The sequence below is a fragment of the Erinaceus europaeus genome, chromosome 11 (genome assembly GCF_950295315.1).
Source record: "Erinaceus europaeus chromosome 11, mEriEur2.1, whole genome shotgun sequence".
Classification (NCBI taxonomy): Eukaryota; Metazoa; Chordata; class Mammalia; order Eulipotyphla; family Erinaceidae; genus Erinaceus; species Erinaceus europaeus.
The window spans coordinates 62,020,838-62,035,947 of record NC_080172.1 but is presented as its reverse complement, the minus strand read 5'-3'; the positions used below and the strand labels follow the sequence as shown (position 1 = coordinate 62,035,947).

General features: G+C 38.3%; 1 protein-coding gene and 1 long non-coding RNA gene across 5 annotated transcripts in view; one reads left to right on the top strand and one right to left on the bottom strand.

The window, feature by feature from the left end:
- TRIM33 (tripartite motif containing 33) overlaps window positions 1-15,110 on the bottom strand; it is a 108,520-nt gene that overhangs the window by 26,395 nt on the left and 67,015 nt on the right. For all 4 annotated transcript variants that reach the window (XM_060201846.1, XM_060201848.1, XM_060201847.1 and 1 more), the window contains exons 7-11: window positions 14,716-14,862; window positions 14,143-14,260; window positions 12,102-12,376; window positions 10,430-10,594; window positions 7,775-7,975 (exon numbers count right to left, since the gene is read on the bottom strand). In XM_060201846.1, the coding sequence (XP_060057829.1) occupies window positions 7,775-7,975; window positions 10,430-10,594; window positions 12,102-12,376; window positions 14,143-14,260; window positions 14,716-14,862 (906 nt within the window). The remainder of the gene's footprint in view (window positions 1-7,774; window positions 7,976-10,429; window positions 10,595-12,101; window positions 12,377-14,142; window positions 14,261-14,715; window positions 14,863-15,110) is intronic.
- LOC132541380 (uncharacterized) overlaps window positions 1-15,110 on the top strand; it is a 621,539-nt gene that overhangs the window by 559,173 nt on the left and 47,256 nt on the right. The window lies entirely within an intron of this gene.

Below are 15,110 nucleotides of genomic sequence, written 5' to 3'. Positions count from 1 at the left end.
GTGTGTGTGTGGGGGGGGGAGGCAGACAGTGGTGAACCTTGTTGAGCACAAACATTACAGTGTGCAAGAACCTGGGTTCAAGCCCTCAGTCCCCACCTGCTGGAAGAATGTTTCATGAGTGGTGAAACAGTGCCGCAGGAGTCCATGTCCCCTGCCCACCTAAATTTCATCTTTATCCAAAATTTTTTTTTCTTTTATTTATTTATTTTATTTATTTATTCCCTTTTGTTGCCCTTGTTGTTTTTTATTGTTATAGTTATTATTGTTGTTGTCGTCGTTGTTGGATAGGACAGAGAGAGGAGGGGAAGACAGAGGAGGAAAGACAGACACCTGCAGACCTGCTTCACCGCCTGTGAAGCGACTCCCCTGCAGGTGGGGGATCCTTATGCTGGTCCTTGTGCTTTGCGCCACCTGTGCTTAACCCGCTGCGCTACAGCCCGACTCCCCCAAAATAATTTCTTTTAAAAAAAGAAACCTTATCTAGGCAGACATTGGAGAACTGATTTACAGTAAGGATATACATTCAGCTACTTTGAATTCTAACTTTTCCACTAAATGAGACAGTCACTAACTTCACTAATTTATAAAATAAAGATATATTAAATATAAGATGATGCCAAGTAATAAACTGACATGCTGTCTGTGAAAGTACTTGGTAAATTAAAAGCTTATAAATTATAAATTTTATTTTGCATGGATATATTCCAAATTTTTCCATGAGTTATCTCAGTGCCAACGTAAAACTACCACTTGATTTAGCAAAAAAAGATCTTTCCTAATACCAGGGAAGTAGTAAGATGAACAGAATTCACAACAAATTGTGATTTTCAAATGATTTTGAAGTTAAAAATTCATTCGTCAAAACAAACTCTGATAAATTCATATAAACATTAGACCGCAATCAAAGAAAAGATTCATCGAGTCCCAGTTTCTTAACAGGTTCACTACTTGTTCCTCTAGTAACTCCTGACTTAACTTCATGAGGTTACTTACTCATCAGCGTAACCTTCAAAAGTTTTAGGGGAGTCGGGCTGTAGCGCAGCGGGTTAGGCACAGGTGGCGCAAAGCACAAGGACGGGCATAAGGATCCCGGTTCGAACCCCGGCTCCCCACCTGCAGGGAAGTCACTTCACAGGCGGTGAAGCAGGTTTGCAGGTGTCTTTCTCTCCTCCTCTCTGTCCTCCCCTCCTCTCTCCATTTCTCTCTGTCCTATCCAACAACGACGACAAAAACAATAATAACTACAACAATAAAACAACAAGGGCAACAAAGGGAATAAATAAAATATTAAAAAAATAAATTTAATTCATATGAATTCATAAAATTCCAGGAGATACTGAAAGATATTTTTTTCCTTAGAAAAATATAGGTGAAATGGAAGACACCTCAGAGGTCCTACACATTCTATGTATTCCTCCTCGCTGTTATTGTCTGACTGATTCCCCAAGAGTCATGTAATTAGACCAAGGAACTCCCATTTTTGCAAAAAAAAAAAAAAAAGAAGCTGGCAATGTATTCTGAACCCAAGAGAAGATTGATAAAGATCTGTCTACCTCTTTGTCCTAAGTGTTCACTCTGAATCCTAACTTATACTAGGAGTAATTCAAGACATGCTTTTTGATAGGTGGTAGACAAGGAGGGACTTACCTTTTATTAAAGAATGCATCCTAGAGCTATAAACTATTGAGCAATGTTAGTTTTAAGTATACATAACTTAAACTCCAACTCTTTATATTCTGCTTTTTGAAAAGTTCAAAAAGATGCACTTCGGACTTCTGGAGGCAGAGCTACAGCAGCAGATCACTGTCCCTCCCCTCCCCTCCCCTCTCCCAATCAACTAGGAATACCAAAGGAGACCACCCGGGACCCAAACAAGACAGGACTAGAATGACCACAGGAACCCAGTAAATCACCCGTGAGTACAAACACGCATGGCTGGTGACAGAGGAGAGAGGGGCCTAAGGAGAGATTAAATGACTGCTAACAGTTCAACAGTTTATCAGTGGAGACACCACCTCCAGTCTGCTCCACAACAAGGGGACAGCTGAAGGGAGGAAAAGACTCCCCAGAGACTCACCAAGTGCAACTCTGAGTCTCCATTGCTACTACCCTCAGAATCTGGAGCAGCAACAGGGAGGGACACCAAGGGACAGAGATCTAACCAGGAAACTCAGAAGACCTATACCTCAGTGGCATAGTTGAGGGACTGTGAAAGTCTCTTTGCATAACCACTGGATTATCTCTGCCACACCCTGCTTTATCTCTTGGTCAGGAAGTCAGTAATTAAGCTAAGAAGCCTATTGATAGTTTAAAAGCCCTCAGGCTCCCACAGCCTACAGGGAAGGAAAAAAAAAAAGAAAGAGGCTTTTAAACCACTGAGCTCCAACTCAGGGATTGAAATAACTGTTAACTTCCACCACTGTGAACCCTTTAATTAACTTACTTACACACAAGTCAATCCAGGCAATAGTGATAAATAATTTGAAAAGTACTGATAAAGGAAACTCATAACATAATACATAAAATGGTTAAAACAACAAGAAAAAATATTGGAGACTCGAACCAGGACAAGAGTCCAGCTAAAAGTCCTCCAGAGGGTGAAGCACAAAATAACGAGTTCAACATCCAAACATTAGCTAAGGAAATAATAACAGGAGTGACTAAAAAATTTGAAAAAATTGTAACCAGAAATGCAGGAACAACAAATGAGAATATGGAAGAAAATACTAATTATCTCATGGTTATCAGAGAGCTGAAAGCTGAAAACGCTGAGCTAAGAATGCAACTAGCTGAACAAGCTAAAACAGTATCAGAGCAGGGCAACAAAATAGATGAACTCCAGAAAACAGTAGAGGACAGAGAGAATAGAATCTATGAGGCTGAAAACAGAATTAGCAAGACTGAGGATGAATTAGAGACAACCAAAAAAGAAGTAAGAGATCTCAAAAAGAGATTAATAGATGTTGAAAACAACAACAGAGTCCTATGGGATGACTTCAAAGGAAATAATATACGCATTATTGGCATACCAGAGGAAGAAGAGAAGGAGAGGAAGAAAGCATTTTCCAGGCCATAGTAGCTGAAAACTTCTCTAGTCTAGACAACATCAAAGACATAAAGATTCAAGCCCAGAGGGTCCCAAACAGAATTAACCCAGACCTAAAGACACCAAGACATATCACACTTAGAATGGAAAGGAATAAGGATAAAGAAAGGATCCTGAAGGCTGCAAGAGAAAAACATAGAGTCACCTGCAAAGGAAAACCCATAAGATTAGCAGCAGACTTCTCCATACAAACACTACAGGCCAGAAGAGAATGGCAAGATATCTATCGAGTGCTCAATGAGAAAGGCTATTTATTAGCCAAGAATACTATATCCTGCTAGACTGTCATTCAGACTAGATGGAGGCATCAAAACCTTCTTAGACAAGCAACAGTTGAAGGAAGCAACCATCACAAAGCCTGCCCTGAAAGAAGATATGAAAGGTCTCCTATAAACAACCAGACCACCACAAATAGGACATATATCAAAACACTCTAAAACTCTACAAGAATGGCGTTAAAATATCTTCAATCTTTGATATCAATAAATGTCAATGGCCTGAATTCACCTCTTAAAAGACACAGAGTAGGAAGATGGATCAGAAAACACAACCTAACAATATGCTATCTACAGGAAACCCACCTACCTCAACAAGACAAACACAGACTTAAAGTGAAAGGATGAAAAACTATCATACAAGCCAATGGCCCACAAAAAAGGGCAGGAGCAGCTATTCTCATATCTGACATGATAGACTTTAAAATAGATAAGATTAAAAAAGATAGGAATGGACACTACTTAATGCTCAGAGGATCAGTCAATCAAGAGGACTTAACAATTATTAACATCTATGCACCCAATGAGAAGCCATCTAAATACATCAAACTTCTACTGAAAGAGCTACAGCAATATATTAACAGTAACACAATCATAGTAGGGGACTTCAACACTCCACTATCTCAACTTGAGAGATCAACCAGGCAGAAAATCAATAAAGACATAAGAGAGCTAAATGAAGAGATAGATAAACTAGAACTATTGGACATTTTCAGAGTCATTCATCCCAAGAAACTGGAATACACATTTTACTCAAATCCACAGGGGTCATTCTCAAGGACAGACCATATGTTAGGCCACAAAGACAGCATCAGCCAATTCAAGAGCACTGAAATCATCCCAAGCATCTTCTCAGACCACAGTGGAATTAAACTAACACTTAACAATCAACAAAAGATTAGTAACAGTGCCAAAATGTGGAAGCTCAACAGTACACTTCTTAACAACTTCTGGGTCAAAGAGGAAATCAAGGAAGAAATCAAAATGTTTTGAGAGTTCAATGAAAATGAAGACACAAACTATCAAAATATTTGGGACACAGCTAAAGCAGGCCTATACAAGCTCATAGCTATACAAGAACACATTAGGAAACAAGAAAAAGCACAAATAAACAGCCTGATTGCACATCTTAAAGACCTACAAGAAGAACAACAAAGGAATCCTAAAGCAATCCTAAAGAAGGACAGAAATCACTAAAGTTAGGGCAGAAATCAGTAACACTGAAAATAAGAAAACCATACAAAAGATCAACGAAAGTAAATGTTGGTTCTTCGAAAGAGTAAACAAAATCGACAAACTTTTAGCCAGACTCACAAAACAAAAAAGGGAGAAGACCCAAATAAATCGGATAGTAAATGAAAGAGGAGATATCACAACAGACACCGCAGAAATTCAACATATCATGCGAGGCTTCTATGAACAACTATATGCCACCAAGCTAGAGAACCTGGAAGAAATGGATGATTTCCTAGATACCTACCAACTTACAAAACTAAGTCAAGAGGAAGTGGATAACATGAACAGGCCCATCACAGCTAATGAAATTGAAACAGTTATCAAAAATCTCCCCAAGAATAAAAGTCCTGGACCGGATGGTTTTACAAATGAATTCTACAAAACCTTCAAAGAAGAACTAATACCTCTACTTTTAAAAGTCTTCCAGAAGACTGAAGACACTGGAATACTCCCTGCCAGCTTCTATGAAGCCAACATCACCCTGATACCAAAAGCAGACAGGGACACAACCAAAAAAGAAAACTACAGACCAATATCTCTGATGAACATAGATGCGAAAATATTGAACAAAATTCTAGCCAACCGGATACAGCAGTATATCAAAAAGATTGTTCATCATGACCAAGTGGGGTTTATCCCAGGCATGCAAGGTTGGTTTCATATACGTAAGTCAATCAATGTGATCCACCACATCAACAAAAGCAAGACCAAAATCCACATGGTCATATCAGTAGATGCAGAGAAAGCCTTTGACAAAATACAACATCCCTTTATGATCAAAACACTACAAAAAATGGGAATAGATGGAAAATTCCTGAAGATAATGGAGTCTATATATAGCAAACCTACAACCAACATCATACTCAATGGTGAAAAACTGGAAGCATTTCCACTCAGATCAGGTACTAGACAGGGCTGCCCACTATCACCATTACTATTCAACACAGTGTTTGAAGTTCTTGCCATAGCAAACAGGCAGGAGCAAGGAATTAAAGAGATACAGATTGGAAGAGAAGAAGTCAAACTCTCATTTGCAGATGACATGATAGTATACATAGAAAAACCTAAGGAATCCAGCAAGAAGCTTTTGGAAATCATCAGGCAATACAGTAAGGTGTCAGGCTACAAAATTAACAGTCAAAAGTCAGTGGCATTCCTCTATGCAAACACTAAGTTAGAAGAAATTGAAATCCAGAAATCAGTTCCTTTTTCTATAGCAACAAAAACAATAAAATATCTAGGAGTAAACCTAACCAAAGAAGTGAAAGACTTGTATACTGAAAATTATGAGTCACTACTCATAGAAACTGAAAAAGACACAAAGAAGTGGAAAGATATTCCATGTTCATGGGTTGGAAGAATTAACATCATCAAAATGAATATATTACCCAGAGCCATCTACAAATTTAATGCTATCCCCATCAAGATCCCAAACACCTTTTTTTTAGGAGAATAGAAAAAATGCTACAAATGTTTATCTGGAACCAGAAAAGACCTAGAATTGCCAAAACAATCTTGAGAAAAAAGAACAGAACCGGAGGCATCACACTCCCAGATCTAAAACTATATTATAGGGCCATTGTCATCAAAACTGCTTGGTACTGGAACATGAATAGACACACTGACCAGTGGAATAGAATTGAGTGACCAGAAATGAGGCCCCACACTTATGGACATCTAATCTTTGACAAAGGGGCCCAGACTATTACATAGGGAAAGCAGAGTCTCTTCAACAAATGGTGTTGGAAACAATGGGTTGAAACATGCAGAAGAATGAAACTGAATCACTCTATTTCACCAAATACAAAAGTAAATTCCAAGTGAATCAAGGACTTGGATGTTAGACCAGAAACTATCAAATACTTAGAGGAAAATATTGGCAGAACTCTTTTCCACATACATTTTAAAGACATTTTCAATGAAACGAATCCAATTACAAAGAAGACTAAGGCAAGTATAAACCTATGGGACTACATCAAATTAAAAAGCTTCTTCACAGCAAAAGAAACCACTACCCAAATCAAGAGACCCCTCACAGAATGGGAGAAGATCTTTATATGTCATACATCAGATAAAAGTTTAATAACCAACATATATAAAGAGCTTGCCAGACTCAACAACAAGACAACAAATAACCCCATCCAAAAATGGGGGGAGGACTTGGACAGAATATTCACCACAGAAGAGATCCAAAAGGCTGAGAAACACATGAAAAAATGCTCCAAGGCTCTGATTGTCAGAGAAATGCAAATAAAGACAACAATGAGATATCACTTCACTCCTTGAGAATGTCATACATCAGAAAAGGTAACAGCAGCAAATGCTGGAGAGGGTGTGGGGTCAAAGGAACCCTCCTGCACTGCTGGTGGGAATGTCAATTGGTCCAACCTTTGTGGAGAACAGTCTGGAGAACTCTCAGAAGGCTAGAAATGGACCTACCCTATGACCCTGCAATTCCCCTCCTGGGGATATATCGTAAGGAACTCAACACATCCATCCAAAAAGATCTGTGTACACACATATGTTCTTGGCAGCACAATTTGTAATAGCCAAAACCTAGAAGCAACCCAGGTGTCCAACAACAGATGAGTGGCTGAGCAAGTTGTAGTCTATATACACAATGGAATACTACTCAGCTGTAAAAAATGGTGACTTCACCGTTTTCAGCCGATCTTGGATGGACCTTGAAAAAATCATGTTGAGTGAAATAAGTCAGAAACAGAAGGATGAATATGGGATGCTCTCACTCTCAGGCAGAAGTTGAAAAACAAGATCAGAAAAGAAAACACAAGTAGAACCTGAAATGGAATTGGCATATTGCACCCAAGTAAAAGACTCTGGGGTGGGTGCGTGGGGAGAATACAGGTCCATGAAGGATGATAAATGATACAGTGGGGGTTGTATTGTTAAATGGGAAACTGGGGAATGTTATGCATGTACAAACTACTGTATTTACTGTTGAATGTAAAACATTAATTCCCCAATAAAGAAATAAATTTAAAAAAAAAACATTAATTCACCAATAAAGAAATAATTTTTAAAAAATGAAAAAAAACTAAGAAAACAAACAAAAAAGATGCACTTCCTGAATTTCAATAAAAATACTTTCTAATTACTAAAGTGTTTCAAATCTCTCTCCGTTAGCTTAAATACAAACCTGAATGGGTGGAATATCTGGCAGTGATGGAAGGTTTTCTGGGTTGGTAACTGAGGGGATCAACTCTATTGCTGTAACAGATGGGCTAGTGGGACCTCGATTTGCATTTGCCATGGTAGCTGTTGTAGGGCTCGTTGGATTGATAGTTGTGTTGTGCACCGACACAACAGGAAAAGGTCCAGCATGCCCTGGATTTGAGTGCTGTTAGGAAAGACAATGTTATACCATTACTTGATCTGATAGGATATAGTAATAACACAGTATAACTTTACAACAAATTTTAGTTTAAAAGGGATATACAAGTACTTGATATTTATGAAAAAAAAATAAAAGACCTCAAATTTACACAGGAAAACAATTTAAATACAGCCAATTCACTTTTCTATTTCTTTTTGCATAGTATTTAGGAAAACATTAACCTCCCAGTAGTTTTCAACTTGTCAGCCTGGTATTAAGATCTACTATTATTAGTATTTTAAATAGATACAGAAAGGGAAAGGGGCAGAGAAACCAGCACAACCAATCTTCCTTGAATACTGTGGGAGCTGGGTTCAAACCAAGCATATAAACATGGCAAAGCAGCATAATATCCAAGTGAGCTACTTCTCCAGTCCAAGATCTTACTTTACTAAAACTTGCAAAAAAAAAAAAAAAAAAAATGAAAGAGACTCCAAGTTTTCAAACACTAGACCATGGAAAGTCACATATGCCTGCAGTATCCTTGTAGACTCATGTCTTTTTTATTTTAAACCAAGAACAATGGAGTTGCTAAAGGAGTAGAAAACACAGTGTAAAATAAAGCACTGGACTTGTAAGTACTCCAGGTTAATCCCTAGCACTACACATTTCAGAATGATACTCTAGGTCTCTTTACAACAACGACATCAATAGTAACTACAACAACAATAGAAACAACAAGGGCAACCAAAGGGAAAATAAATATTTTTTAAAAAGGAGAAAGTATTATCTATTGTGCCACCTCCGAACTGCAAATGAAAACCTTTAAAAACATGAGTAGGGGGAGTCGGGTGGTAGTGCAGCGGGTTAAGCACACATATACAAAGTGCAAAGACCGGAGTAAGGTCCCGGTTTGAGCCCCCGGATCTCCACCTACAGGGGAATCACTTCACAAGCAGTGAAGCAGGTCTGCAGGTGTCTATCTTCCTCTCCCCATCTCTGTCTTTCCCATCTCTCTCCATTTCTCTGTCCTATCCAACAACAACGACATCAATAACAATAATAACTACAGCAATAAAACAACAAGGGCAACAAAAGGGAATAAATAAATATTAAAAAAAAAAAGTTTGTATGTTCTCAAGTACTTCTCTCCTGGAAATGACAATTCAATAGGTATGGCTCCGAACATACATCTTTGCCCCTCTCCCCAAAACCTCCAACACCACCATAAGCCACAGATGAGTAGTACTCTGGTAATAAATAAATAAATAAATAAATAACAAAAAAAATTGTTACTTTCAAAGTAAAACTCTAGTAAAAACTATGTATCGTATAACTTGAGTTCTTATGTATTGAAATCAAAACCCAATATTTTTTTTAAATATTTATTTATTTATTTATTTCCTTTTTGTTGCCCTTGTTGTTTCCATTGTTGTTGTAGCTATTATTGTTGTTGGTCATCGTTGTTAGATAGGACAGAGAGAAAGGGAAGACAGAGAGGGGGGAGAGAAAGACAGACACCTGCAGACCTGCTTCACCGCTTGTGAAGCGACTCCCATGCAGGTGGGGAGCCGGGGGCTCGAACCGGGATCCTTGAGCCGGTCCCTGCACTTTGCGCCATGTGCGCTTAACCTGCTGCGCTACCGCCCGACTCCCCAAAACCCAATATTTTAAAGCAAAGAAATAATGGTAAGGTTAACGTAACAATATTTTTTGTAGAAAATAAAAATACTGGTGGGGGTAGATAGTACAATGGTTATGCAAACAGACTCTTGCGCCTGAGGCTTCAAAGTCCCAGGTTCAATCCCCTGCACCACCATAAGCTAGAGCTGAGCAGTGCTTGGTTAAAAAGATTAAAAAATTAAAAAGAAAAAAGAAAAATACTGGGAGTTGGGCAGTAGTGTACCAGGTTAAGCACACATAGTATGAAGTGCAAGGACCCACACAAGGATACCAGTTTGAGACCCTGGCTCCCCACCTGCAAGGGGGATTGCTTCACAGCAATGAAGCAGGTCTGCAGGTGTCTCTCTGTCTGTCTCCCTATCTCCCCTCATCTCTAAATTTCTCTCTGTCCTACCCAATAAAGTGGAGGAGGGGGAAAAGGTCACCATGAGCAAAATGGAGTGCTGAATCCCACTGAGCCGCAGCAATAATACTAGGTTTTAATACTGACCTTACCATTTGCTATGTGAGTATGGGTACTTACCCATACATAACAAGCACTTTTGCTTGCCATTTCTGTAGAGTGGATCGGTTGAACTAAATCAGAGGTTCTCAACCCATTATATCAAGCAGGCCTAATGGGATCAATCTCTTAAATCAGAGTACAAACTTATATATATATCCCCCCCCCCCGAATAAGAAGGTATACAGCAATTCTCATCACAGCTTACCCACACATACATAAACAATTAAGAAAAAATGGTGTCTTTTAGTTTTAAAATTATATGATTCTTACAAATGTAACTCTAGGCATACTTGTCTTTGGAGGTGTGGCTGCATCATGGAATACTGAGGGCCGCTATGCCTGGGTATCCCCGGTATACGAGCAGCATTCTGAGCCAATCTCATCTGATGAGCTTGGAAAGCTCCACAGCTCATGTTGCTTCTTTGCATTGTTTGTACACTGATCAATCTTGGAGGCTATAAAAGACAGATACTGCATTTAAAACTTTTACATATTTAATACATTTCTTTCAAGTATCAAATGTTATTACAAAAATAGAGGCCATTAAAATCTGTTTAGTCAATCTCATCACTCCCCAATCCTCTTCTCTCAATTTGAGTGTTTAAAGTCAAGATCAATTCAATTCTGGGTTAATATTTTTTTAACTTGGATGATACAAGGGAGAGCAGAATAGACACACACACACTCTCTCTCTCTCTCTCTCTCTGACTTGAAGGGCTAGGCAAAGAGTACAATGGCTATGCAAAAGACTCACGCCTGAGGCTCTGAGCTCACAGGTTCAATTCCCAGAAGCAGGTAAGACAAAGCTTAGCAGTGCTCTAGAAAAGACTTGAGCAAAATGCAGAGAAGGTTCAGAAGAATAGCTGATTATATACAAAGTCTGCCTTGCCACGCATGTAGCCCAGACTCCAATATCATACAGGAATACTACAGCCATGGAAGAATCTCTGATGTTATAATCCTATCTAAATGAAAAAGTAGTCCAGGAATAGTGAAATCTATGTGTAATGCCTTTGCTAGTTTAAAAAAATAATAATGCATAAAGGGGGCCAGGTGGTAGCACAGCAGGTTAAGCACACATGGTGCAAAGCACAAGGACCAGAGTAAGGATCCTGGTTCAACCCCCTGGTTACCCATCTTCATGGGGGGGGGGGGGGGGGGCGCGGCGGCGTGACATCACTTCATAGGTGGTGAAGCAGGACTACAGATGTTTCTTTCTCTCCCCCTCTCTGTCTTCCCCTCCCATCTAAATTTCTTTCTATCCTATTCAGTAACAACAACGGCAACAGTAAAAACAAGGGCAACAACAAGGGCAACAAAATGGGAAAAAATGGCCTCCAGGAGCAGTATTCATAGTGCAGGCACCAGAGCCCCAGAAATAACCCTAGAGGCAAAAAAAAAAAAAAAAAAATGCTTAGAAGCCTGGAAATAGCTCTTCTGCTAGAAATCACACTTTACCATGTGGCCATTCAAGCCTGTTTTGTGACCTTATGACTACCATATGGGAGCACCTGTATGGAGAAAGTTTCATGATCGATGGACCAGTGATATGGTATCTCTCCTCACAATTTCTGTCTCTCCTCTATCTGGGGGGAGGAGGGAAGAGCAGCAGTGGGATAATGCATTTGTGGGAGCCCAACAATAACCTGGAGACATACACCTGAAGAATTTGCCAGAGCTCAGATAAAAATGACCTGTTTCTGTTACAAAACCAGAGGTGGAAATCAAAAAAAAAAAAAAAAAAAAAGATAAAACATAGAAGGATGATTTATAGAGGGATCAGATAAAGAATACTAGTGATTTAACTTTCCCATTTACTTAAGGTCATTTCTCACACTTACCCCACACATCACTGAACTCTGAGTTCTCTTTAAAATCTTAACAGGTAAATTCATCTACATAGAACAGAATGTAATCCTGAGGTCTTAATTTGTGCCAGTAATGCAATGATACAATACTTACTTGCTGTTGTAGCATCTGTGGGGCTGCTTGTCTTGAGTGCTGCTGTGTAGTAGCTGTTGTTGTTGGTACTGGTGCAGGTGGTTGCTGCATCCTCATCTGCTGTAGTTGCTGATGTTTTTGGGCATAGACTTGTTGCTGCATGTGCTGGAGTCGAAGTTGTGCTAAATTAATCTGTCCAGGAGTTTTACTAATGTGGTTCGTCCCTGGAGGAACTTGCCCAACTACAACATTAGGAGTATAACCAGGAGCTGGTTTACTTTCTATTACTAGATTACCTGAAGGATTTAAATATGAGAATAATTTACATATAATCAACTACATCATCTACTTTATAGATTAATCACTATCATTTCCCCTTTTCTCTGACAAAACAAGAATGGGGATTAGGTTTAAAAATGATGAAAATTTCAAGAAATATAGCCTAAAGTCTAATGACTGAGTTTTGATTATTTTAACTTTGACTTACAATATATTGGCTACCTTATTCTTCCTTTTACAGGAAATTAAAGAACTGAGACAGGTATTATAGGAGGCCCATCTAAGTCAATTCTTCATTGATAAGATCAAAGAACATTCATTCAAGATTGGTAATGCTAATTCTAGAAGTGTCCTGAAATTACCAAAATACCCAAGTCATAATAAATATTACATTGCTACAAAATTGTTATATGTGGAAATTGTGAACATTCAGGTATGTGCATATTCTTAATAAAAAAAAGTTTTCATTGTTTTTCAGAGCTGTTATTAAACCTTCTGAGGAAGATTTCTATGACTTAAAGTTAAGTTGGAATACTTTCCCACATTAGGCCCAACAGTAAATATTTTAGGCTTTGTGGCCCATATGGTCTGGCTTCTATTAAGTTTATCTGCTTGTTTTTCAACCCTTTAAAATTTAAAAACCCAAATTTAGTTACCATGTCACACAAAAATATTGTATGTTCTCTGCTTGTTTTTAAATTAAGATGCTTGTCTGGGGAGTCAGGTGGTAGCACAGTGGGTTAAGCTCATGTGGCGCAAAGCGCAAGGACCAGCATAAGGATCCCAGTTCGAACCCCCGGCTCCCCACCTACAGGGGAATCGCTTCACAGGCGGTGAAGCAGGTCTGCAAGTGTCTGTCTTTCTCTCCCCCTCTCTGTCTTCCCCTCTTCTCTCCATTTCTCTGTCCTATCCAACAACAATAACATCAACAACTACAACAATAAAACAACAAGGGCAACAAAAGGGAAAATAAATAAGTAAATAAAATCTTAAGAAAAGAAAGAAAAGAAAAGAAAAGAAAAGAAAAGAAAAGAAAAGAAAAGAAAAGAAAAGAAAAGAAAAGAGATGCTTGACTGTCTCTCTGTAAATCTCACAGATGGTCCTTAGGTCCACATTGTGAAATAGCAAAAGCCAAGTCCACATTCCTTCCATGGGAAGAGCTATTCTTTCAAATTTCAGGATACCATGTTTAGCATTCTGAAGGGTACTACTCCTCTAGTAACCAATTTGGTACAATAAGCTACTAAGCTTCTTTTTTAAGACTTTTATACAATTAATTATTTTACTAGGTAAGAGAAAGAGAGAAACTGAGTAGGGAGAGGGGGATCCAGAGGGGAAAAAAAACGAGAGACGCCTGCAGCCCTGCTTCACCATTTGCAAAGCTTTCCCCCTGAAGGTGAGGACCAGGGGCTTGAACCTGGGTCCCTGCACACTGTAACGTGTATGCCCAGCCAGGTGTACCACCGCCTGTCCCCACCTAAGCATCTAAATAATTCTTCTAAAGAATGAAGACAGTTTGCTACAAATTCAGTATCAAATGGTCAATATCAATTATAAAAGATGTGGAGAAAAGTTAGAAATGATACAAATTACATAAAACTATACAGAAAAGACCAGCAACATTTGTAAGGATGTACTGAACATAATGCAGTTTTCAATGAAGAAAACATTTCCTAAAGAAACACATGTTAAAGTTAAAATGAAGTCTCTAAAATCTACTTAGATGCTACCTTCTCCTTATTCAGATGTCCAAGTTATATTCAGGAAACTAATTAGTTCTCACCTAAATTGACTACATTCTTTGCCCAGAAAGTAGGATCACAATGGAAACGTATTGCTCCATTAGCAGCAGGAACAGGATCACACCGTGCTTTCAAAATATGACGCAACTGAAAAGTAATCTTAAAAGGAAAAAAGGTCACATTAGTCTTAAAATATTGCTTAAGCAAACATACAAATAAAGATACAAAAGCTCGTGTAACTTCACAATGTCAATCTCAGATGAGAGGTATCTCAATTATCAATCAAACGCATATGCTTGAATCTTATGCTAACTAATGATAAATGGGTTATAATATTCCATATTTTCAAAATAATAAATATAGTATGAATTTGTATTAAAAATCTAGAAAATGACAGAAATCAAACTAATGATTTCCTAGAGTCAGAGTTGAGGCAATAAGAAAATTTGCAGATGATGAAAACAGTTTTTCTAATTTCAGCACTGGTTATAATTGTCAGATTCAAAGTCTGCACCTTAACCAAGTGTGGTTAAAAAAACATGTAAATGTAAAAAACATATTAAAAAAATATCATTTAAAAATGATACTATACCCATCAGTGATATGTAGCTTACCAATCGCTTGCTATACAGTAGTGCTGTGCTGCTGCCACTTGCAATTGCCCAGTTTGTGAAGTTCATAACATGCTTCACCTGTCGGGAAAGGCCCGTGATGTCATTCTGCTGCTGCAACAGCTTCATTTGTCTTTCTTTCGTAACATTCTGAAATAGAACAAGAGGTTCACTGAAGAATTTTATATGAAAAAAAATCATTGTGTAGTTTCTACTGCAACTGAAATCATCTCTTTAAAAATTACCTGAATTTCTTTGAAAAGTAGGTTAAGTTGATAATCTCATTATTTAATGAGACTATGATCAAAAGAAAAGTCACTAACAAAAGTGAGACAAAACAGAAATTAATGTTAGCTGATGGCTCTTCTCTTGCAGAAGATGAAAGCTTATGTCATTGA